We start from the raw sequence: 24,997 nt of genomic DNA on the forward strand, positions 1-24,997 counted from the left end.
TGATTCCGCACCCGGCACCCGGCCTGAACTCCCTTCCAGACCGTGGGCTTCCGGAAGGCAGGCCTCCGGGCGCCTTTGCCTTCCCTCCCAGCAGCCAGTACCGGGCATTCAGAAGCGATACCTTAAGGGATGTTCCCCCATTTGGATTGGCCGGAGAGTTCTCGAACCAAGCCGGGGCTGGCAAGAGGCACGTGCATAAAGGAAATCTTCCTTAGCTGCCTCCTCATCCACCAGCCGTTGTGGTCAGTCACCAGGCCAGCGGGGCTGAAGGACCAGAGGGGAAGGGGGCACAGTACCTGCCTTTAGGGGCCCCGCGGTCTAGGAGGTCTAGAGGGGGGGTCTAGAGGGGGGTGATGAGAAAGACCACTGGAACAAGACGACTGTGGGTTTGCCATTGAGGTTGAAAGAATTTCAATAAACAGAAACCGGGTAGCCAGGGAGGAGAGACGTTGCTGAGACGAGTGAAGAGGTAAGAAAGCGTGGCCCTGTGTGGCGTGGCCGGAACAGGAACCGTTGCGGAGGGGCAGGCACGACGGAGCGGCTCAACCGGGTGGGGGGGGGGCGGTGGGGGGCCAAGGCAGCCTCATGTGCCAGGTGAAGGCTTTGGACTTTATCTTCTACACGGCGGAGGGCTCCTGAAAGCTTCTAATGCAGGGTCGGTCATCTAGAATGAATACAGACACATACGTAGGCGGATGGATGGGCCAGGGGGTAGGGAGGCAACACGGTAAACAGCGGGGAAGCTGACAGCATAGAAAGAACACTGCGTCCGTCACCCAAAGACCCGACTCTAGTCCTGGGTTTGTTTGGCCGCTCGTTCAATATGGGACACCACGACCCCCTCCTATAAACTAAAATAATTCAATGCTCCATCGAAGTCTTATGATTGACTGATCTAACTCATGGGGAGCAATTCCTTAGTCTCAAAACTGCTCTCGGAACACAGAGATGGTTTCTCGTGTGCTTGACACAAGGGTTTCGATTTTTCTGAGCGCAGCAGATTATAGGTAAGTGCAGAGCTCCGCTGGGTGCCGCTTTCCCTCAGCTGGTCCCGGAAAGGCAAATAAGCGGCATTTCACCTTAGCTGTGATGATATATATGATCCACCTAATGCAAAAATTTCTTTTATAAAATAAAGTAAAGAACGTAGAAAGGGCGATTGAATGAACAGTGAAGAACAAGAGAAGGGAGGCTTTAGAAGAAAAGAGAAGTTGGACACCAGGCACGTAGAATCAGAGCACGGAATTTGTCTCTGAGCTTCCCAGCGGCCACAGTGAAAACAGAGCCTGGTGGGAATTAGTTTAGAGCCTGATTCATCACAAGTTTTCCTCTTCCGTGGCTAGAGTTCCGTCTCATCCAAAAACGCATAGGTAGGCCCCTTATGGACCCAGAAATAGAGAAATAGGGATGATTGAACTGAGCTTCAAGAATCTCAATGACTTCGGGGCGCCTGGGTGGCTCAGTGGGTTACGCCTCTGCCTTCAGCTCAGGTCATGATCCCAGGGTCCTGGGATAGAGCCGGGCATCGGGCTCTCTGCTCTGCAGGGAGCCTGCTTCCTCCTCTCTCTCTGCCTGCCTCTCTGCCTGCCTCTCTGCCTACTTGTGATCTCTGTCAAATAAATAAAATCTTTAAAAAAAAAAAAAAAAGAATCTCAATGACTTTGGGGCACCTGGGTAGCTTAGTCAGTTAAGCATCCAACTCTTAGGTTTCAGCTCAGGTCGTGATTTCATGGGTCTTGGGATCAAGCCCCACATGGAGACTTACTGCTCGGCAGGGAGTCTGCTTGAAGATTCTCTCCCTCTGCCCCTCCCCCCACTTACACGTGCAAGCACATGTGCCCACTCTTTCTTTTTTTTTAAATAAATAAATCTTTTAAAAAAAGATCTCCATGACTTTGAGGTCACTTAACTTTCTTTTGGCTCATGGATACACACACAAGGTCCCCAGGCTGCAGGGTAATTGGGGCCTGTGAAACGCAGACGGACGTTAAGTCTTTTGGACTGTCCTTTCAAAAAGGACTTTCAAAGCAGTTTCATGATTTTCTCGTGTGGGGATAGGGTAAGTGGAGAGATTTAAGCAAGATTCTCATGATTCTCAGCGTGCTTTGACCATCAGGGTCCAAGGCAACACCACCACCAACGTTAACTTTAGGTTGTGTGGCTGTAAACTGGGCTGATGGGGACCTTGGGAGTTCTAATCCCCCACTGGCTTGTTGTATACAATAACCAAAGCAGACAGGGATGCACTTGGCCTGGATTCTCCCATCACTGCCCCTCACAAGCCCCGTGACCAAGACAAGCATTGTCATTGCTGGACCTATCTTCTTGGCAAAGCCAAGGCCTTTTTCTGATGAATGAAATGTTAGACAAATGACCAGAGTGCTACTTTTCACCCCGAAGAGAAACAGGTTATTTGTAAGCTTTCAGTTCTGAGCTCAAAGTCTCAGAAGCCAAGGTAACACCTTCCATCAGAGAATCTCAGAAATGCCTTCCGAACTCAACTATGCCTCCCTCCACTCCGCAGACCCTGGCTGTCCTCCAGAGCCCGCCAAGGTTAATCCCGCTACCGCAGGGCAGCCCAAACACCTGTGTGAAGTTAACAGCGCTCCAGCACCCCAGTCTCTCCTAAAGGCACTTGATCTGGGCCAAACACCTGTTGCTTCATGAGGCGTTTTTGTGCATCGGGGCGCTCCTCTGGGGGAGGGGCCACCTTCATCTCTGCTATGTAATGCAGTCCAGTCCAATCCTAGCGCATTTTGAAGACTAGGTTCTCGGAGACAAACTACACGACCTCCTAAAGCCACCCATGGAACAAATATTACCAACACAGCCAAGTTTCATCACCGTCTTGATTATACCTCTCACTCTACAGGGTTGACTGGGACTGGTGTCTGAGTGTAATTCCATTAAATTTTGGCCAACATTTTTTAAAGTGCTCTGTAAATTATTGAATGCTCATTGTTAGGCGGTGCCGTCACAATTGATGCTCCGTTCTGCGTCATCTGGAAGAAATACCTTCACCTTCCTAAACTCCATTCTCTCCACACCAAGTGGGGAGAGGGGCCACTCTCCAGCGAGGGCTGCCCAGCGCGAGCCCAAGATCCCACCATAACGTATGTACTATGTTCACACTTAAGGGACAGAGGGGATGGGATTTCACTAGTGTTATTAAGGAGGAAAAAAAAAAAAAGCTGCATCATTTAATTGCTATTTATTTTCATAAACATGAGGTATTTCAAAGTGCTATAAGATGCAGCACTAAATATATACATTTTGAAGAAATTAAACACAGAACTTTGCATTTACCCAGTTCTATGCACCAAACATGAACAAATACATTAACAGGAAGAAACAGGCTAGGAAAAAGGCATATATATATAGTAAATTTCTTTACAAAAGTTTCTTAGTTCAAAAAGTGATAAAGTAATATCTACTCAAAACTTTCACAACTCATTTTCATACGAAAATATAAGTATCAAATTTAGTTATGTATCAGCATCATACTAAAGTATACAGGCAGTGTAAGAATTAGTACAGTACATAACAGAGATTAACAATATATTTGTATACAAAACATGCTCCTCAAACATTGAGGTATTACAGTACTTAGGTATGAACTTCCGGTCTAATACTGGCCGCAAAAGCCACCTCTCATTACCCAGGACGTATACAAAAGGCGGGTGTGTCCATGGTATTTACAGAAATGTTCCCCAGGGGGCATCCAATGGCAAACCCCTTCTGTGACATCTGCTGGAACTTAAGCACCATTTTAAAAAGAAGGAATGACTTTCTGTTGTTTGGAAACTTGGAACAAACAAGGTGACTTCAACAGCCCAGAGGCTCCCAACTGTCACGAACTCCGACCACGGTCTCGGAGGGGCCAGGGAGGACACGGCGAGGGCCACCCAAGCATCCCATCGCGCAGAACCCCCACATGTCCTGCTCCCCACCCAGATCCAAACTCGACGGGGGACCGATCTGAAAGTAAACCAACATTCTTAATGTCAACACAATGTTTGTTAAAAAAAAAAAAAAATCAAAATGTGCAAAGTGGCAGAGTGACTGTCCAGTTTCGAGAAACGTTTAGCAAGTCCGAGCGTGTTCGATCTTCTTTAGCAACTGCTGCTGCCTGGCCTGCAACTTCTCCTTCTCCAGCAAAAGCTGATGCTCCTCGGCCTGGAGGGAGTGGACGTACTCGGTGGCCTTTTTCAAAATGACCACCTTGGCGGCCTTCTCGTTCTTCACCAGCTCTGGCACGTGGTCCCTGAGCGTGAGGAAGCTGGAGCGCAGGTCGTTCCGGCGCTGGCGCTCCAGAATGTTGTGGTTCCGGCGGCGCTCGCTGTCCTCCGAGTCGGAGTTGCGGGGACTCAAGCTCTTGGCCTTGGGGGGGATGACGCTCTTGAGGGGGCGGGGCGATGCTTCGCTCTTGATCTTCTTCTGGGGTGGCACGTCCTCGCTCTCCACGTAGGGCGACGGGGCGGCGTAGTTGTGCTGCTGGTGGATGGGGACACAGCGCTTGAGGATCAGCTCCCCCGGCGGGGCCCTCCCAGGGCCCAGGGCTGCGTTCTTGGGGCGCACAGTGATGGTGAAGGTGGTGACGGCCTTGCTGTTGGAGGAGGACCGCCGCTTCTCCACGGTCACCACGTCGATTTCCTCCTCGTCGTCTTCCTCTTCGTCATCTTCGTCATCTGAGAACAAGATAGGAGTCATTCTTTTGGTGACACACACACGGACTACCCCCGATCTCTCCACTCGGTCTCCTGCGGCAGGCGCAGCGCTTGCCAAGCATCGGGGACCTGCCCGCAGATGTGGACGGGATCCTACCCAATGTCTGGAAATGAAACACATCTGGAAATTCTCCCTTCCCCACACTCCTAGACCTTCCAACCTCCGCTCAGACTTTAGCAGGTGGCAAAATCAGGAACTCGGCTTCGGTGTCGGATGGCATCTGACTCTGTCACACACGAGTTGGGGGACCCAGGGCCAGTTAAACTGTAGAAGCCTCAGTTTCAATGGGGACAGTAACGGGGTTCTTGACTTGGAAAGGTAATACAGAGAGAAACAGGCCTAACAGACACAAACACGCTCAGGGAACGGTAAGCTTTTATCATCATCAGTTTTTCCCCAAAGACTCGCTCATTATTTCCAGCTCCACACTTAAGAACGGGGGCTCCCCGTTTCAGGAGCCTCTTTAAGCAACGGACACGAAGCCGAGTTTGATTTTAAGTCCTTACAATGAAAGGGCCATTTAATGGTCTGAGGCAGAGCAATTAGCTGCCTGCCAGAAACCTGAGTTCCGTAGAGTAAGCAGGTGCTCATCTAATAAAAACCAAATCCGAACGACGAAGTCGGAATCCACAGGAACTCTGAAGCCCGAAGCAGGGGCGCCTCTTCCCCCAAGTCCCCGGCAGAAACAGCAACCCAAAAACATGTAGCATCACGTCTGCATTTCCCTCTCTCTCCTCCTCTACCACCTCGCTGGGATCGAAAATTATTGTTTAAAATGCAAGCATGAAAATCAAAACACATCTTCTGCTTGATCTGAAGGGGGCCGGAAAGCTGAACAATTGTGGGATTTGTTCTAAAGCCGAAATGTGAGGCTGTTCCAGTCTGTGGGTCCCTTTAAGCCCATGTTTTGGTTTTCTGCCAAGAAGACAGCTGTTGGAAGGAAGTGCTTCCTCACTGAGAGCTGTCAAGGCACAGACATTAAAGGGACAGACCCGATTCAAACTGGAGGCTTATCACCAAGTTTCCTTCCAGGAGCCTTAGAGGGATCCATCCTCGACCCTCAAGGAAATAGAGGCTTTTTATCCACCTGCACTGAGAATGCAGGTTTTCATGATCTCCTGAGGTCCCAGCTCCCCGCAGCCAGTACGGCGGCTACCCGAGTGTTTGGGCAGAGTTCCTTCCCTTCAGAGTCCCAGGCAAAGTCTGGGTTTTAACCCAACCCTGCCGTTTAAGGCAGACGTAGGCACACAACATAAGCAATCAAAGGGTGCCTTCCAGCCCCCGGGTGATTCCTGGAGGGCCTGAGTGGCCGCCCTCACCTTGAAGGACACTGGGTCTCAAAGTAACTCCGGTCTGAAATTAGTCCTGGAATTCTCGCCAGAGACAAAAACGGGACCCAGTTCCCACTGCACCCCGTAAAGAGGCAGCCCCTCCAGGATGTACACAACCGCTGTGGTCCTTGCCACCAGCTGCTGAATGGAGGGAGGGAGGGGGGTGCCCCCAGCACCCCCAGCCTTTCAGATCCTCCGCCGGCCGCTGGCCAGCATACTGCCGCCTGCTGGCCACGGACCAGGAGCAAATAGCCCACCACCCACCGAGGGCGGGGAAGACTACCCAGGCTTGAAAAAATAAATAAATAAAACCGGTAGTAGCCATCTGTGCAACCTCCCTCTACCTTCCTGCGCCCTACATAGGATTCTGCACCGCCTTTGTGTCTTCTCCCCGCGCCTGCCCTCCCCTGACCCGGGAGGCGGTCCCTCTCCACCCTCGTGCTAACAGGTTTCTTTTCTGAAAACGCACCCAGCGCACCTCTACACTCCCACCCAGCCTTCGCCACCCAGCGTTTCCTAATTTTATCCCTGGACTGGCGGCAACGGAGAGGCGGGGCGGGTGAGCGCCAGTGACCCAGTCGGGGCTCCCGAAGAGGGTGGAAGGAACTTCGGTGAGGGGGAGACTCTGGGGTATACCCTCTTGGCAGCTCCCACTGTCCCCCTCTCCTCCTCATCCCGGGGCTCGGCTTGGAGGAACCTGGCCCTCTGCCACCTGCACTACCTCTAAAATACTCCCCCCAACCCTCCGCAAAGCCAAACCCCGGAAGAGTAACAAAGGGAGCGCGACTCCCGCTCCAGTGCTCCCGGGAGGCAGCCGGCCTCCGGCCCGGTCTTTACCTGAGTCGCTCAGGGTGTCCTCTCCGGAGGTGCTGAGAGCCTTGTGGTCACCGCCACTGGCCGGACGGCCGCCGGGCCGCGGGGGGACGGCCGCGGGGGCGCCGGCCGAGGCCGCGGCACTCGCCCCCGAGGCGACCGCAGCAGCGCCGGCCGCCGGGGCACCGGCGGGAGCGGCGGGCGCGGGCTCGCGCTTGTTCACGGGGAAGGGGAAGACGACGGCGGGATCCACGCACTCGGCGGCCGGGTGGGCGAGCTCCGCGGGCAGGGCGGCCCCGGCGCGGCCCGCCCCCGCCGCCGCACAGTGCCCGCGGCCCGCAGGGCTGGTGGCGCCCGCTCCCGGGGCCGGGGCCGCGGGACCGGCAGCCGGGGGCCCGCGGCCGTGCTGCAGCTTCTCGCTCACGGCGCGCTCCAGCTTCTCGCGGGCCGAGAAGCCGCTCCACATGCAGTCCTGGAGGATGACCGGGTTGGGGGTGAGGCCGCCCAGGCCCCCCAGGCCGAACGCGTCCTCCTCGGCCGGGTTGCCCCACAGGTCGGCCTCGGGCAGCAGCATCTCGGTGGCCCAGTTCGGGGGCTCGGGGCTGTGCTCCGGGAAGGCACGGCTGGGCGACAGCGGGGGCGTGGGCAGCAGCTCGAACTTCTTCCAGATGTCCTCCCCCGGGGGGGTCGAGTCGGGGCCGCCGAAGTAGAAGTCATCTTCGTCCGGGTAGAAGCAGGGCTGCAGCGAGTCAAACTCAAGGTCTGGGTTCTTGCAGATCATCCCCGGCATGGTGGACGCAGTACAGCTCGGCATCGGCTCGCCTCCGGGCCGGCGAATGAGGGCTTCTTTCCGCTCGGCTCCTTTTAGTTAGGGGGGTGCTTCCTTCCCGTGGGGGGCGCGGAGGGCGGGGGCCCGCGCCAATCTCCAACACTGCAACCGACAGACACACCGGGAGAGGGTTGGCAAGCGGAGCCGAATGGGGGGGCGGGCAGTGGGCGCCCCCCTCGTCCCCGGCTCCTCGGTCTCCCCTCCGAGCCCCCACTCCGCCTGGTGCTCCCGAAGGTGGAGGAAGTTCTGGCTCTCGCTCTCTCCCTCTCCCTCCCTCCTTTTGTGTACAAGCTGTCTACGACAGGGGGTGGGAGGGGGCATGCAGATGCGGGGGGTGATGGCGTGGCTCTGCAACTTTGGAAACTGCCATTTCATTCACACTCCGCAGTGCCTGGGGGAGGGGGCTGCTCCGGGCTGCAGAATCCCAGCTCTCTCCAGCTCCCCGACAACCCAGTTGCACCGCGGAGGTCCAGCTGCTCAGAGGAAGCCCAGGGCTCCAACCCAGCTACCGGGCGTGAGATCTGGAGTACCCTCAATCCGCCTTTGTAAAATTGCAACCTCGGGAGTGCAAAAGATAGCGGGGCATTTAGGAAACTTTGCAAATGGAAAATCGCCTTTCTCTAGACCGAGACCGACGAGGGGCACCCAAACCGACAGCCGCCGCCCCCCCCCCCCAATTAGAGCAGACGCCCCTCAGCAATACGTCCGCTGCAGGGAGAGTCCTGCCAATAGCTTATTTTGAACCTCTCTAACCCCACCCCCACTCTTCCAAACCCCAACAATGTCGTCTTCCTGGGAGAGGGGAGCGCCTGAACCCCAGTTCCCGGGAATGGTGCAGGGTCGCCAGGAGAGCCGCGTCTCCTCGGGGCTGGAGCAGTCGTGACCCAGATTACCACCGCGGCGGCCTCGCCCTGTCTAACCCCTCTCTTCTTCCTCCAGGGGCACCCTCTGGAGAACCCCAGCTTCGGGGTGGGGACGCACCGGCTCCCCGTCAGCTCAAACATGGATAAATGTTCTGGAGAAGGGCGAATTTCTTCCCGATGAAGCCATTATACACCCCCCTCCCCGGTACAGGCTGTAAAAAGGATTAGGGCGGGTCTCTTCCACCCGGGGTGCCTTCGGGGCTGGAACTGGCTTTTCAGGGAAAACCCCGAGATGGTTTTGTTTCGGAAGCAGCAACAGTCCCCGAGGATATTCGAGCGCCCTGTGCGCTAGCCGCGATCCCGTCCGGGGCTTGCCTTCCCGCCGGGCTCGCCGCCCGGGGGGGCGCGGGGCAGTTTGCAACCCCCGCTCCTTACCTCCCGCCGACAGTCGGGGATCCAGAGGCGATTCTGCGCGGGGGTCTCCGGGTGGCCCGGGGTTGGTGGTCCTCGGGTGGCTGCAGTCTGTGCGCGCTTGCGCCTGGCTAGCGCTAGCTCGGCTCCAACCCAGTTCCCAGGAGCCCACCGCATCCACCCAGCGCGTCCAGACAGATGACTGTCACTGGCTGCGCTTTGAAGCTCGGGGGATATTATTAACTGAAAAATCTGACACACCCGGGGGGCGGGGAGAGAAGGGGGCTGCGGCACAGACAAGGGGGAGGGAGAAAGGCAGAGGAAAGCGGCTTTGCCCCGCCCTCTTGATTTCCATAAAAATCAGGGGAGGCGCCAAGGCTTTCGCGCCAAAAGCCACTTGCTTTTCTTCTTTGCAGAGAGGAGGCTGCAAAGCTGGGAAAGCCCGGGGTGTGCTCCTCCCTCGCTTTTAGACCCCCGGGCTTGCACCCGGTGCACTCTGCGAACCAGCTGCGCGCCGAGCGGTGCAATGCAGCACCCACCCTGCGGGCCTGGCAATGGCTTGGCATTAAAATATTTTTTCCGGAGGGCTCCGGGGGTGTGTACCGGGGGAGGGGGGAGGGGGGTTGGGGGCGGGGGCGGGGGGTGGAAGCCGAGGCTTCTCACCCAGCCCCCGCCCCGACTGCGTTTGTGTTCGGCTGAGCGCGACGCCTGCGTGGAGCCAGGCCCGGCTGTGGGGTCGCTGGTGTGTGATCTCGAAGGGAGGCTACACCGAGGGTGCAAAACGGGAGGAGGAGGAGGACGCGCCCATTTAGGAACCAGACCGCAGGATGTTTCTAGTTTTAAATTGAAAGGAGAGGGGCGCCCCCCTTGTTTGAAAATAAATAAATAACTTCGGGCTACGAGGGTGGCGCCGCGGCGGTTTCTCCGGCCGAAGGCGACACCTCGCGGAGACCGAGCAGAAAGCGGAGCCGCTGGGCCGGGTCTTGGGGGCTGGAGGGGGGCCACCCCGCCGCCCCCGCGGCACTGTCACCCGGGGGCGGGCCTCCCCACTGCGCGGCTTCCGAGGGGGAAGGAGCGCGAGACCCGTCCCCACGGGCTCCCGAGTTAGCCTTCTCCAAGCTAGTATTTTCCCGAATTTCGGGGGAAGCTGTGCATGTTCCCATCGAAGTTGTGGTCCACGCCTCCTCCAGACCAAAAACCTTGGCTCCAAACCCTGGACTCCAAATGGTTGGAGCCAAAAAAGAAAAGCTGCGATCGCTGCTTTGCCTCTTGGTGCCTCAGTTCCCTCATTTGTGAAGTTGCAGTTAGTAATGGCGCTTACGTCATGGGGTTGTTTTTGGAACAGAGCGCTGTAAAAGTGCTTCGAACAGTGCAGAACACCCAGTGAGTGTCAGCCTCTGACTGATGCTACCTGATCGCCAGTCTTCCGGGGAAAAGAAGCCCCCCCCCCCCCCACAAATCCCGCTGTATGGCCCTCTCTATTGCCACTGCCCCCTGTGAAATCTTCATTTCTTCTGGTCAAGCTGTTTTACAGGTGGAAGGGTGGAGGCATCGCACATGATTGCCCCTACCCCAAAAACTCCCCAGGAAAACCCCGGACCCCCTGGGTAGCCCCCTTCACAACCAAATACACCATGAGGTGGGTTTTCCCCTGGAAAACATTCCCCGCGTTCTTTGGGGGTAGGAAAACCTCCACCCCCACCCCCCACCCCCAGTGGAGTGAGAAAGCTTCTCCATCTCCCTTTTCCCAAGCTGGAAATGCAGCTCATCCCCGCCATTCACCTCAGCATTCAAACTGGTTACGGGCCAGGCTGCCGAGGGTCAGGGGGCAGCCTGTAAACTGCTCCCGGATTAGCATTTGTGAAGGGCTCTTCCAGCCCCTAGCCCGGATGCCTACATAATTCTGGGGAGAGAGAGGCAGATCCCCAGAGATCTAGGAAGTGGCCCATGAATGAGGCTGAGCTGCCCTTCCAAGCACCTTTATTATTATTATTTCTTTCACATATGTAAAACGCTTCGCCTTTGCAAAAGCCTTTAACACCCCCACTTCTGCTTTCCCTAACCCCCTAATCTAAACCCAGCCCTCCTGCTGTATTCTCTGCTAGTGTCCTGGATTTTCCTTCAGAGCACTCAGGGCCATTTGTAATTATATATGCCTGGGAATGTTTGCTCAGTGCCCGCTTCCCCCACAAGGTTGCGGGGGAAACAGCCTTTGCCTCCCTCACTAGACCTGGGAGCTCCGGAAGGAGAGGCCTTGTCTGTTTTGCTGAGAAGGGATCCTCAGAGGCCAAGCCATGTACCTGTCTACAGCAAGTACTGGACACTGTTCAAGGCTGAGATCCCTGAATGAGGCCTAAGGCGGCCACCTCTTCCAAGATAGTTCCTGCTTATTGGCAACAGCGGGAGAGACAAATGAATGTCATTCCAGAATCTTCTTCAGGCCCCCAACAGTAGCAGGATCCAGAAAAGAAACTCAGAAGAGCGGGCCCTACCATTTTACCAAAATGAGAGGTTATTAAAATAGGCCAAGATGGCGCCCATTACAATGTTCAAAAGTCTCCTTGTCCTCTCTCACCAGACCTGTGCCCTCCACCATGCCACTAGCTTTTTGTCCCTTGATTTAAAAAAAAATGAAGAAGAGGAGGGGACAGGGAGACAAGGGACCCGGTGACTCCATGTGCCTCCCAGCAAATCAGGTATCCTTCCAGGACCTCAATCTCTAATCTCCTCCTTTTAATGCAAACCAGTAATTACTGACAAGTCTGAATTTGAAGGTTAACAGAATGATAAAATTCAACAAGTGTTTATTGGTGCCTTTATTTGCAAATGGAAAGATAAAAGAGTCTTTCCGCGAGGAACCTGGCCACTGCTGCTTCCTAGTCGGCTTGTAGAGCAACCTGCATATTTCCTTTTAAAACGTGGAAACAGTCTCGGGCTACGTGAATGCACATTAAATAAATCTGCAGGTGGCTTGGAAGACGAGGCTTGGTTCGGCACGCTGCTGCTCTGTCCCAACTCAGAGCAGAGATGAGTCAGAGAGCTCACCGTGGACTCAGAGGGACACACTCTTGAAGTAGAACCAATGGGCTACGTAGAGTTAGACACGGGACTGGGTTTATAAATAAGGAGAGTTTTGAGGGACAATGTTTTGGCCTACAAATCCCTTTATTAAAAACCAAACAAACCACACACACACATTCGGAAGGGCCCAAACCATGACTGGCTAGGAGATCCGCAACATCTAGGAACCCTCCCACTGCCCCATCTCCTGACCAGGAGGCAAGGGTCTGATGGGTCGAGTTCTGGGAAGTTCTTCTAGGAACTTTACCGAGTCCCTTCCCCCAACGACAACAACAACAAAAATGCATCAATTTCTGCTGATTAAATCCTTGTAAATCCTTAACTCTTCATTTAGAATAAAGGAAAATCTAGCTCCCTGCCTTACCCAATTGCACAATAAAAAGCAAACAAACAACAACGACAACAACAACAAAAACAAAGAAAAGCCTGGATTGAAGATTTAAATAGAAAGAAGTCAGAATATAAAAGTTAAAAGAGGAAAATAGAGATTGGAGTATTTTCTGGGAGACACAGCCCAGAAACAAGGAAGGAAAAACTGAATATATTTGACTACAATAAAAGTTAACATTTACAGTTAAAATGCACCCTAAGCAAAGTCAAAAGACAACAGTGTGATAGAAAATACTTCCCTCGTGCAGAAGAGACAAAAAGTATATCCCATGTATTAAAAGAGATCCTACACATTGAATAGAAAAAAACAGCCCGTTAGTAGTAAGACTTCAGGATAAGAGTAGGTAATTCACTGCATAGGAAATGCAAATTGTTCATAAACATATGAAAAGATGCTCAGCTTCACTAGTAGTCAGGGAAATGCAAATTAAATCTCAAGGAGATTAACATTTTTTTGGTCTAGCAGATTGGCCCAAGTGTTGGCAAGGCTGAGGAGGGGGTGGGGGCCTGTCCCCCAGGGCTGGTGTTCCAGCTCCAGGAGTAAAAGCAATCCCACTCGTCGGTCTTAGGAGATATAATAAAACAAAAATATGTATACAAGAACGAGTGTGGCAGGATGGTCCTTTATAACAAAAATACTGAAATCCCTGTAAATGCCCATCAGTCGGAGAACGGTTTGAATCTATCATAACACATCCATGCAGCAGAATAATAGGCAGCCACTAAAAATAATGGATTAGATCTACAGGTAATGACTGGGAAAATCTCTGTGCTTAAGAAGGGAAATAAGCAAGATGTAGGTCAATGTGTCCGGTACTTTTGCACACTCGCACTTAGGTCCGTCTACACTAACCCAGCAGCCAAGTGGATGGAATGTGCAACAAGTCGTTAACTGTGGTTTGTTTTGAAGAATGGAATCAGGCAGAGGGAGAAACTTTCCTCTTACTTTTATAGTTTTTTTGTTTTTTGTGTTTTTAACCACGGAGATTATGAGCAAATTTAATTTTTTGTTTTGGTTCTTGCTTTTCAAAAAAATATTTTTGTTATACCCCAGGAAAGCTAATCATTGGCGACGGGGATGGGGGGGGTGGTTTCCCTGGCTGGTTGGCATTCTTTCGAACCGAGGTGGTGCTGAACTATGAGCTGAGGAGGTTCAAAGAGACCTAGATAGGACAAAATGGCCCTGGTTTAATTAGGGTTAGAATCAAGCCAGCCCAAGCCACTGATGTTGTATGCACCCAAAGGAGGACAGATTGATTGATTGACTGATTGACTGATTTACTTCTGAGGCTGAAGGAAAATCTGAGATCCAGCAATGAAAGGGTTTTGGGGTGGAGAGTGTTATTGGCACAATTACGTTTAAAACAAAAAACGAACCTCATTGAATATCAGCAACTGACAGATTTAGAAAAGGAGAAGGATCCCACAGGACCTGCACTCCCCTCACAGTCTGGGACTCTGCCTTATTTGAAGCAGGTCGAGCAGCCCCTCTCCTCCCCTGGGAAGCCTTCCCCAGGCTGAGTACATTACAGAGCCCGGGGAAGCAGAGAACCCAACCCGGGTCGGATGCGTGAAATGCTCCGTAAACTGCAAAGAACGATGTGGATAGAAGGTACTCTTACTGCTGTAGGATTGAATTTTCCATTAATCTTATGTTCTCCAGGTGAAAAGGCAAGCCGTACACGCTGTCCCGGTAAGCAAGCAGATCGTTTGCTCAGGGCCATGCGCCCTGGGAATGGATGAGGGCGATAGGCTGCCCCTTTGTAGGCTCAACGGTTTGCGCGGAGGGGAACCCAGTCTTCCAAGGAGCCCAGAAGGATGCAGGGAGTCCTCACTGCACATCCGCTCTGCGAATCCCCTTGGCATTGCCCCCAGAAGGAGCGAAACTCTCTACATCCCATCTTCTTTCTCGGCTGACTCTCCCCTCCCTGTGACTGAATTCGGGTGTATCCACCATCTACTCCTTGAGGTTTTCAGATCCCCTCTTCAAGTGATCCCATAATAGATGGTTGATTTGCCTATTGATTCAATTTCCTTCAGTGCTGATGACACTCCCTAGAGCTCCCGGGACCACCCAGGCTCACCTTATATCTGCCTGGGGGCCCTTTCAGTTTCCTTGTGTTTAAATAGTGATCAGTGATAAGCCTCTATCTGTCCACTTCCAGAAACTGCTGTTCCTGGCCTAGAAAAGCCTCTTTCTTTTCTGCTTCGAGTCCTTTCCTCAAAGATCAGCTGGAGACTCCAGAAAGGAATGCTGATCTTTCCAACCCTAGCTGGAGACTCCAGAAAGGAATGCTGATCTTCCCCCCAACCCTGCTTTCCCCCTGCAGCCCTCCGCTGATGGCCCACAGCCTGCCGCCCGCCGCCCGCTTGCACAATCCACTCGCATTCTTCATCCGGGTCCTGTTGTGTGTAACTCCCCTAGCAAGGTTAGCAGTTCCTGAGTGCAAGGAACCCATCCCCCCTCACCCTGGCACCTTGCACGGTGTCTGCTGCCATGAATAATGGCAAGAATGAGCTTGAAAGCTAGCCGGGCTAGCGAGCTCTGCCAGGCTGAGGAACCCAGAGAGCCACTCTGAGCCTTAATGTCTTCACCTTTAACTTAGCCTTTCCTGAGGATTAAGTGGGGGTAGCATCCAAAAAGTCCTCGGTTTATTATGAAGGTGCAGTAATGGTCTCGTTCCCTCCCTTCGATCTTGCCCCGGCCTGCCTGTGGTGGGGCTCTGCGAACCCTCCATCAAGAGACCACAGCCTCTGGGTTCCAGGCTGACCTCTCTGAAGCAGTTCCTTGGATGTACCGGGACTAGTTAATGACCCCTTCTCCTACCAGAACCACCCCTGAGTGGGCCCCCTCCCTCTTCTTAACTTGTCCTTGACCTAAGTAACTGCACTTGGAAGAAGGTACTGCCAAGTCACGGTAGCATAAGGCAGAAACAGCACAAGACCACAGGGGAGAAAGCGAGTGCCTTCCAGCCCGGAGCTGTGAATTCCTTGTTGAAGAATGTCACATTGGTCTTTTAATTCCTTTTGGCTTCACTTTCTTGGTTCATAAAATGGGAATAATGAGTCCCATTCCCGCTCTGCTCCTCCTCCTCCTCCTCTTCTTCCTCCTCCTCTTCCTCCTCCTTCTTCTTCAAGATTGATTTATTTAAGGGGCGCCTGGGTGGCTCAGTGGGTTAAAGCCTCTGCCTTAGGCTCAGGTCATGGTCTCAGAGTCCTGGGATCGAGCCCCGCATCAGGCTCTCTGCTCAGCAGGGAGCCTGCTTCCTCCTCTATCTCTCTGCCTGCCTCTGTCTACTTGTGATCTCTGTCTGTCAAATAAATAAATAAAATCTTTGGGGAAAAAAAAAAGATTTATTTATTTAAGAGAGAGAGGGCATATGCGCGAGCGAACCGGGGGAGGGGCAGGGGAGAATCTCAAGCAGACTCCCGTCTGATCATGAAGCCTGACTTGGGCTCCATCTCAGAGATCGTGAGATCTTGACCTGAGCTGAAATCAAAAGTTGGAGACTTAAGCTACCGAGCCACCCAGGCACCCCTCCTACTCTTCCTTAAGGGAGGGATGATATGCGTGGAGAAGTGGGTTTAGATTCAGAAATTAAGTTTAACATCCTGATACCTTACTGTTTCTATATCTCAGGCAAGTCTACTTCCATCAGCCTGTTTTCTAACCTACTAATGGAGTAATAATACCCCTTTTATTGCAACAGAGCAGATATGAGACCCGCAATCAAAATAAGACCATGCACGTTACCTTGTGGTATATTGTGAACTCCGAGAAATCGTGGGGGTGAAGGTCTTTATTTTAATGTAGCAAGTGCTTGAAAAATGGTAAAATCTCTACACAGGAACCGTGTGGGATTCTGTGTGAAGTAACTAAGACAGGGCTGGTTGGGATGGACGCTAGAATCATCTTACAATATTTATGATGGTCATATTTCCTGGTAAGTGGTATCCAATCCAAAAACCTGTCACAGGGACAGATGGCATTCTTAGCACAAAAGAGGAAACCAATTAGAAGTTAAAATACAGAAAAATGGGAGCTTGTAAATGCTAACAAATTGTTTCAGCGGGGAGGCCTGTGCTATTTTCCCTGACACTTGCTAAGGAAGGTTTCCGTCTGGTTCGGCGACGCTCACAGGACACTGGCTGTTAGTGTCTAAAGAAATCTCACACACCCTCTCTTTTAATCCCCTTGATTTCAAGCTTCCATACCCAACCCAAGTGGTCAGGCAGATGCTGACAATGGCACCTTGTCACTGAGACAGTGACAGACTGTCTCTTTGCAGCTCAGGAAGGAGCACTAAGTGCTGGGCTTTAAGAAGCAATTTCTAAACACCGTACTTGCACTCATTTAGTCTATCAACAAACATTTACATACAATTTATAACGTATGCACTCAAGGTACCTACAAGCCAGTGGGGGGTGATAAAGACCTTTAAAGGAAGTTCAGGTAAACTTAGTTTGTGCTATAACATATCACGTGCACAGAGCAATGAGCTTTCAGCCCTACACAGAGAAGTGGAAACACGGCGACACAGACTGGGAGGCATTTAAGCTGTGAGATGAGAAACAGGACTTGGCCCAGGAGATAAGGGTAGATAGGGTCGTGCCCATCAGGATGGGTGAGCACGTGCTACAATAACAAACAGCCCCCAGATCTCGGCGGCTTCCTATAACGAACGCTTCATTTTTTGTTCTCATTACATGTGACTGCGTCCTTATTAGACGAGCAGCCCCTTGTGAAGAAAGACCATGGCAAAAAATATTTCCAGAGCGCAGCTGTTAAACTTTTTGTTCAAACTTCCCGTTGGATTAAGATGGCCTCCAGCTGGCCGAAACAGTGTGGGGAAGAAAGCAGAAATGCATGGCCAGACCGAAGAGCCCCCAAGAAGCCAAAGGTACTGAAAATCAGCTGGAGAGAAAGAAGTGTCTTGAAGAGAATTGCGTCTGTGGCTGGAGCTGATAAAAATCCGATTATTCCCGGGTAGAAGCCCAGGCCTGTTCCCGAGCACACACTCAGCGTTCCTCTGAACACCCTTGCACCACGGACACAAAAGTCACAAAGGACTCAAGGGTGGCACTTAGACCTTTGAAATTCTCATGATGCACAGTCACGCCTGGCACAAAGGAAAAGCTCGGTGAGTACCTGCGGAATGAGTGAATGAACTTCTCTTCTCCCGAGCAAGACGGACTGATCCTCTCTAAGTATGCGTGGAATGTCGGAACCAGCGTCCTTCGGAAAAGTGAGGCAACAGACCTGCGTTCTCGAATTTGGTTTTAGTAGCAAAGCCCTTTTAAAAAAACAACAAGTCACATTTGCACTAAGCCCCACTTCCTAAAAAATGAGATCGACGTGGACTGGCGGGGGTGGGTTGGGAAGAAGGGAACCCTGGACCCCACTTTCCAGCCTCCTTCCGGCTCCCTCTAGAGGCACTTCCGGGCTCTTGAGGATTTTCAAACCCAGACAGGAGGCCACCGCTTTGGATCAATCAAACCGCGCAGATGACAAAACCCCAGCACCTTCTCATGCACCCAACCCACGGTTCTGGCTTGCATCTCTTGTTCCCGCTGGAAGCTGCCGCTGTCCCCGTTCTCATCTCCGGGGCTTGGGGGGTGGTGGGTTGAACTCCACAGTAGGGAAGGAAGTGTTCCGAAGAGCCCAGTGTGTGTTTGCAGGAGGAGAGGCCTGAGAGAAGCCCCTGGCTGTGGCACCTTCATCATGGTGCACCCTGCGGGTCTAGGGGCCCGGCTTCCTCCTGAAGACAAACCGGCTAAGCGGGGCTCTCTGTGCCTCCTGCGGGCAGGAGTCCTCTTATCTGTCACCTTTTCTGCAGAGTCTGCTTCAGATCTGGAGGAAGACTGTCGTTCTCTCCATCTGAGACTCGTTTTTCACAGACCAGCCTGCAGAGACGGCAAGACAGCTTGCCAGGCCTCTCCTCCGCTCTGGCTCACAGCACCGCGGGATGAGAGTGACCATCCCCTCTGTGAGCAGCCTTCCGGGGCTGCTGGGCCTGCTCCCAGCGCTGCCAAGGACAAGCCGGACCTGCAGGGCCCTCGTCATGCTCTCAGAGGGGCAAAGCCCACTTGTCTCACCGGACTTCTGCAGACAGGACATGGCTGATGCCTCCGTAAACTTTCTAAACATCTCCATCCATGCCAGACTGAGTCTCTCGTCCCCTCTGCCTTGTCCCACTCTGTGAAAACCTCAGGGTCGGCCCTAGATGATGCTAGGCTCTCCACTCACCTCTGAAACCATGGGGATGAGTGTGGGGATTTTCTATTCTGTGAATTGGGGGGCAAGTGAGGTCCCTTCTCCTTGTCGGCACTCACGGAGGCCCCGACTACCCCAGAGTTACCCCAAGGAGTGCTCCTCTGGCTCAGGCCACACTCCAGGCAGCTGGGACCACAGCATCCCACACACAGGGGTGGGGGGGTGGGGAGGTGGGGGCTGGGGGGCTGGGGGGCTGGGAGGATGTGCCCAGGTTGGGACAGAAGCCCTGTTGCCAGCCCCGTGCAGGCTCTACTGTCCCGAATTTGGTGATGTCTAACAGGTGATTTCTAACACTTCAAAGGTGCTCACAAAACAATGGACCCTTCACAAATGCATTTGGATGAAGAGGAGCCCAGCGCTCAGCCTGATGTCCTAGACTGGCATTCCTCCGAAACCAGGAGTAGCCTCAGCTGGGCAGAAGACACAAGGTCTGCTGCCAACGGGTCACTCTGCACTTTTTTTTAATGGTCTCTCTGCTGAGGGAGGGCTTTGAAGAGTCAGATCAAGAAAAAGCAGGTTTATGAAAAGATCAACACCCCCTTTCTTCCACCTTGCTCCCCATTCCTCGCCTCCCAGCTGCCAGGAAACCTCCTTGAGCCTCAGTCTTCTCAGGTTGAAGATGGGGACGGTGGGTCCTGTCCTTGCAGGGGCACCATCAGTGCCAACTGTGAGATAAATGACAAAATGTCATATGATTGTGGGGCAATTCTCAATATTACAGAAATAATCCCCACTCATCCTGAATCCCCCTCCTTTTTTTTTTTTAAAGATTTTATTTATTTATTTATTTATTTATTTATTTGACAGACAGAGATCACAAGTAGGCAGAGAGGCAGGCAGAGAGAGAGGAGAGAGGAGGAAGCATGTTCCCTGCTGAGCAGAAAGCCCGATGCGGGGCTCGATCCCGGGACCCCGGGATCATGACCTGAGCTGAAGGCAGAGGCTTTAACCCACTGAGCCACCCAGGCGCCCCCTGAATCCCCTTCTTGTCTCCTCTGGACTATTTCCTTCCTGCTCTCTGGATCTCTGCCCTCTTTTAGAGATGAAATATCAGGTTAACCTGAATTTTTATGTTTTCATCCAGCTGCTTAGGATCATGGACTCAAAGAAAATACTACAGTTCACTGGCATTATTTCTTCCGAATCCTCTCTTTAAAAACCTAACAGAACAATTCATGTCCATGAAGAGGACTGAGCTCAGGTCCATCATGTATCGTGAGAAACAGTGCCTAACATGAGATTGTTCTTTTTTTAAAGATGTATTGATATTTTTGAGAGAGAGAGAGAGCATGGTGGGGGAGGGTAGACAGAGAGAGAGAATCCTCAAGCAGACTTCCCACTGGGCATGGAGCCCGACTCGGGGCTCAATCCCAGGACACTGAGATCACGACCTGAGCCAAAACCAAGAGTTTTGGGAACACCCAACCAACTGAGCCACCAAGGGACCCCAACATGAACTCATTCTTGAAGCACTAACATCACACTTATAAATGGACTTATCTCTGCATATATGAAAGTTCACCCACCAGGCTGTTTGGTGGGATTATTGGGGGCTGAGATTAAAGATCAGCGTGGAGAGATGGTGAGGGAATTTTCACTTGTTTTTCTGGTATTTGGATTTTTTTTTAAAACCATGATTGGTTACCACTTATTTAAAAAAAAATCTTTTAATTAAAAATCTTTTGATACTACTTTTTTAAATTAATGAACTTTTAAACATCAGCAGACATTTTAAATATATGGCCTTAAAATGGATTTCAATCGGTTGCCTATGTCTGTTCTCACTATTTAATTTTCTAAGTCAGTTAAACTGAACATTCTTCCTCGTATTTAAAATTGGAACCTATAATCCTAAGCATTCCATTTTTATTGAGCACCTGATACAACCCAGCTTGAGTGGCAGGCACTTGATAGATTTTTCTCACTCAGTCTGCCCTCTAACCTTGCAAGGTTAATTATCTTCATACCCATTTTCCATCGGAAGACGCTAAGGCCACATTGTTAATAAGTGGCAGAGCTGGAATTCTGAGCCCGCGCTCTCTGACTCCATCTGACCAAAGTACACGTTTGTTTATAAAAGCTCCTCTTTTATAACAGCCCCTCTGTTTATAAAAGCAGTTTCCCTTATGTCAGCTTAAAGACTGCATGAGGCCTCATATATACAATCAAAACTTTTTACTTTCTTTTAAGACTTTGTTTTTTTAAGTAACTTCTACACCCAATGTGGGACTCAAACTCACAACCCCGAGATCAACCGCCACATGCTCCACCGACTAAGCCAGCCAGCTGCCCCCCAAATTTTAAAATAAATATATATTTGTACACGCAACCTGGTTTCTACTTTTATTTTTTTAAAGATTTTATTTATTTATTGGAGAGAGAGAGAGAGAGAGAGCACAAGCTGGGAAGAGAGGGAGAAGCAGGCTCCCTGCGGAGCAGGGAGCCCGATGTGGGGCTCGATCCCAGGACCCTGGGATCATGACTTGAGCCAAAGGCAGAGGCTTAACCGACTGAGCCCCCCAGGCGCACATGCCTTGTTTTTAAGTGCATAGTCAACATAGCATGTTAACTCTCTTCCCCAAACTTTGACCCTGTTCCCCAAAATGAGCAAAGGCAGAGGTAGATCTTAGGGTCTGCCGTCCTTGACGAAAATGACATCTAAGTGAAGGCATGGCAACTTACTAATCTGTTCAGAATGCCTTCTCAAAGATTTCTCAAATCCTGTAAGTCTGTGGACTTCTTTTTTTTTTTAATTTTTTTTAAAAAATATTTTATTTATTTATTTGACAGACAGAGATCACAAGCAGGCAGACAGGCAGACAGACAGAGAGAGGGGGAAGCAGGCTCCCCGCCGGGCAGAGAGCCCGATGCGGGACTCGATCCCAGGACCCTGAGACCATGACCTGAGCGGAAGGCAGAGGCCTAACCCACTGAGCCACCCAGGCACCCAAGTCTGTGGACTTCTAACCATGCAATGTGAAAAGAAGTCTGGGAGGGAAATCCTGAGGACCCCCCCCCCAATGTAATCACCGAGGGCAGAATGTGGTATCTAGTGGGTCTGTTTATTTCTCTGTAGAACTCAGTTCTCAATGGACTCCTCAGATCAGAAGGGAAGTTTTCTTTCTTCCTCTTAAAGATTTATTTATTTGAGAGCAAGAGAGAGAGCACAAGAGGGAGGGGCAGAGGAAGAGGAAGAGAGAATCTCAAGCTAACCCTGTGTTGAGCACCTAGCCCTGCCCGGGGCTCAGTCTCAGGACCCAGAGACCACGACCGGAGTCAGCAGCTTAACCGACTGCACCACACGGCCCCCCGCCGCCCCAGAAGTGAAATTTTCCATGTTGTTTCAGAGTGTGAAATGTACAAGCGACGGGAGGAAGTGACTAGAACTCCTTTCCAGTACAACATACAGAGTTCGGTAACCATGACAAGAGGCCAACAGTGGATGGGGTGTCGTGGTAGGTGTTGAGATGCCTGTCACTTAAAGGATTCAAAAAGAAACAAGTGAAACATCCAACCTGCTATAGAAGGGGTTTTTGCATAAAAATAAATTCGGTGATTCTCAACTGCATGCTTTGCATTTTTATTCATCGTTGATAACACTAACATGCGGCCTTAGGGGAGGCCGTCCCCGAGGTGAGCCGCTCTATTGTTCAAATTCTCTCTACAGTCGTAGTGTTGGGTTATGAAACCGCTTAGTTTCTGAAGGTTTGGATTTTAAAGACCATCAATCAATTGTTTGGTCCTAATTAATTTTGCTTGAGAACATCTGACATGTTAACAGAAGTAGCAATTAAAATTGAATGGTGGTGTAATCACCATCTCAAATATTTAAACAATGTGATTATATAATATCTATCAACAGAGTGAAAAAAAAACCCCACACTCAGGGAAATAGACGGGAAGGGAAAATAAGTATGGCTTCAGGGGTTGGAAAATGCAATTTCTTCTTCTGCCTCCCAGATCTTCAAGGTACAAGACAACAAGACAAGCTCTTGCTGGCCCCTCGTGCTGACTTCTGACAGTGGCGAGCCCCCAGAGGCCCCACACCTTGGGTACTCGCAGCTGAAACGCGCCCCGCAGTTGTCTGCTCCGATCATAATCAGACAAAGAATGTTCTGTGTTTTCCCTGAATGTGTCAGACTGTGTGGGGTCCTCCAGATCATCCCCTGAGCCTGGGGCGGAAATACTGGGGGCGGGGAGGGAGGTTCTCGTTCAGCCCAGGACAGATTTATTGAGGGCTTACTATGCACCCACGGAAACCTCCAGATCTCTCTTTGCATCCCTACCTGTCCTAAAAAAATGACACCCATCTATTTGACACTCACAGGCATTGCCTCGTGGAATCCCAGAGATATACCACAGTCAGCGTATTCCAGACTGAGCTGCTTATCTTTCCCCTCCAGCCTGTCCCTCCTGCTCAATTCCCTCTTTCAGTCATGGCACCAGTGGTGACCCACATCAGAAGCCTGGCAGTCAGGCTCCTCTCCTCCAGAAGGCACCAGAATGTCCATGCCTTATCTGATGCCAGCTCTACTTTGGGCTAACCCTAGAACACAATGGGAAGGACATAACTGTCCTGGATGCCGGTCCTTTAGTCCTTCCATACCAGCAGGTAATGAGTCACAATGCCACTCCCCACCCTCCAACCTTGGCCCTTCCCAAGATCTAGCCACCAGAGGGTTAATGCCGGGCCCAGCAGGGGGCCTGCAGGAACTTGAGCCTGCGAAGTTGGGTTTTGATTGGCTGGTGCCTAGGTGGGACCATTTATCTATATTTGACCACCATGCTCATGGCTCATGGACAGTTGCCCAGCTAGAGCACAGTAAGCCCAGTGCCCAAGACCCACTGTACTTTAGGGGGCCCACCAAAATGTCTTACGTTCACTGTCTTTTAGAATCAGAAGGAAACCCTGAAGGGAACGATGATGAATACGTAACAACGAATGGTGCCTGCCTTACATTCGTCTTTCTACCGGCACAGCCATAAAATATCATTTTTAAGTGTTTTAAGTGGGGCCGACGAGAGCAAAAGCAGACTCAGATCCCAGCCCCTTCTCACTCTCCCCACCCATCTCTCCTCTCCACGAATACAGGATTTTATTTTATCATGTTTTTCTGGGTGCACTTCCTCTCTGCCTCGCTCTACCACCAGCCCCATTGGCTGACCAGCCACCGGGTGCCCGTTCTGGGGATTTGGAAATGGATAAGACACCCCCTGCCCTCAGCCTTTGACAGCCCAGGTGAGATGAAGGCACACTCATGGCCAAGTGCCGTTCCGTGAGGCAGGTGTTTAAGAGAAAGTCCGAGAGTGCCCCAGAGAGAGAGGCCCCGTTCCACGCAAGCGAATCGAGGAGAAGCCTCTCCAAAGAGGGGCTGTCTGAGCTCCAGGAGACACACCCCAGCTTCCCAGCTGAGCTTCCCTCTCAGCGCAGACAGGAAGGCTCAGACCGGGGACCACGTCAGTGGTTGAACTTCTCCCCCAGTGACCGTGTGTGCCCATACCTCTGGTCCCAGTGTCTGTCCAGCATGAGCCCCCGTGGCAGGCTAAGGTTTCCAGGGGGCCGACGAGGATTTGATCATGGGGAATCGCCCGGGTTGTGCAGAGCGTTTGGATCTGGATGGAGGCTGACTCCAGGGTGAGTCCTCACTCTGGAGAACGGCCACTGCCCACCCCGAGGAGGGAGCCCACGGCATCCGCTAAACAGTCATCTCGTGACGGGTGGGGAAAACGTCACCAGCCGTGCCGGGATGTGCTGTGGTTGTGGAGGCTTCAGGAATCCCCCCTTTTCCTCACTGCCCTCCCACCTGCCCAGGACAGTCACCAGACTGATGTTGAGACCTTGGCCAGAGGGAAGGCAGGTGTGTGGATGGTTGGCAGGCGTGATGGCGCCCGCTAGGCCGGCAGCTCCCGCATCCCGAGGCAGCATCTCTGACCTCCCCCGTCTCCCCACCCACCCCGCGCTCCGGCCCCAAAGGCTGTTCTGACTCCACACGTTTGTGTTTTCCCTCCTCTGGGCCACCTCGTCTCTAGTTCTGAAGTCTTACTTGTCCGTCAAAGCCCTCAAAGTTCTTCAGTGAAAGTCAACGATATTCTACCAGTTGGAATTACTCAAAACTTGCCCTGTGTTCACAAAATACACAACACAGTCATGAAGGTAAGTGACGGTTCTTGGATAGTTTGTCAACTTACAGTTCACTGTATGTGGACCGCTCTTTGAGAGCCGGGACCATGTGTGATCTTTGTCTCCCCAGAGACCAGCCGACCCATCAAAGAAGTG

At 51.9% G+C, this 24,997-nt stretch overlaps 1 protein-coding gene across 1 annotated transcript; it reads right to left on the reverse strand.

Moving 5' to 3' along the window:
• Positions 1-3,201: 3,201 nt before the first annotated feature.
• On the reverse strand, positions 3,202-9,152 carry MYCN (MYCN proto-oncogene, bHLH transcription factor; the record flags this gene model as incomplete). The annotated part of the gene is given in 6 exon segments (XM_080813743.1): positions 3,202-4,688; positions 6,897-7,742; positions 7,745-7,783; positions 7,786-7,803; positions 9,000-9,038; positions 9,041-9,152. Coding segments are annotated over 6 exon segments (1,659 nt in total). The 3' UTR covers positions 3,202-4,083.
• Between the last annotated feature and the right edge of the window lie 15,845 nt (positions 9,153-24,997).

Source organism: Martes martes (genome assembly GCF_963455335.1).
Source record: "Martes martes genome assembly, chromosome: 9".
Lineage (NCBI taxonomy): Eukaryota > Metazoa > Chordata > Mammalia > Carnivora > Mustelidae > Martes > Martes martes.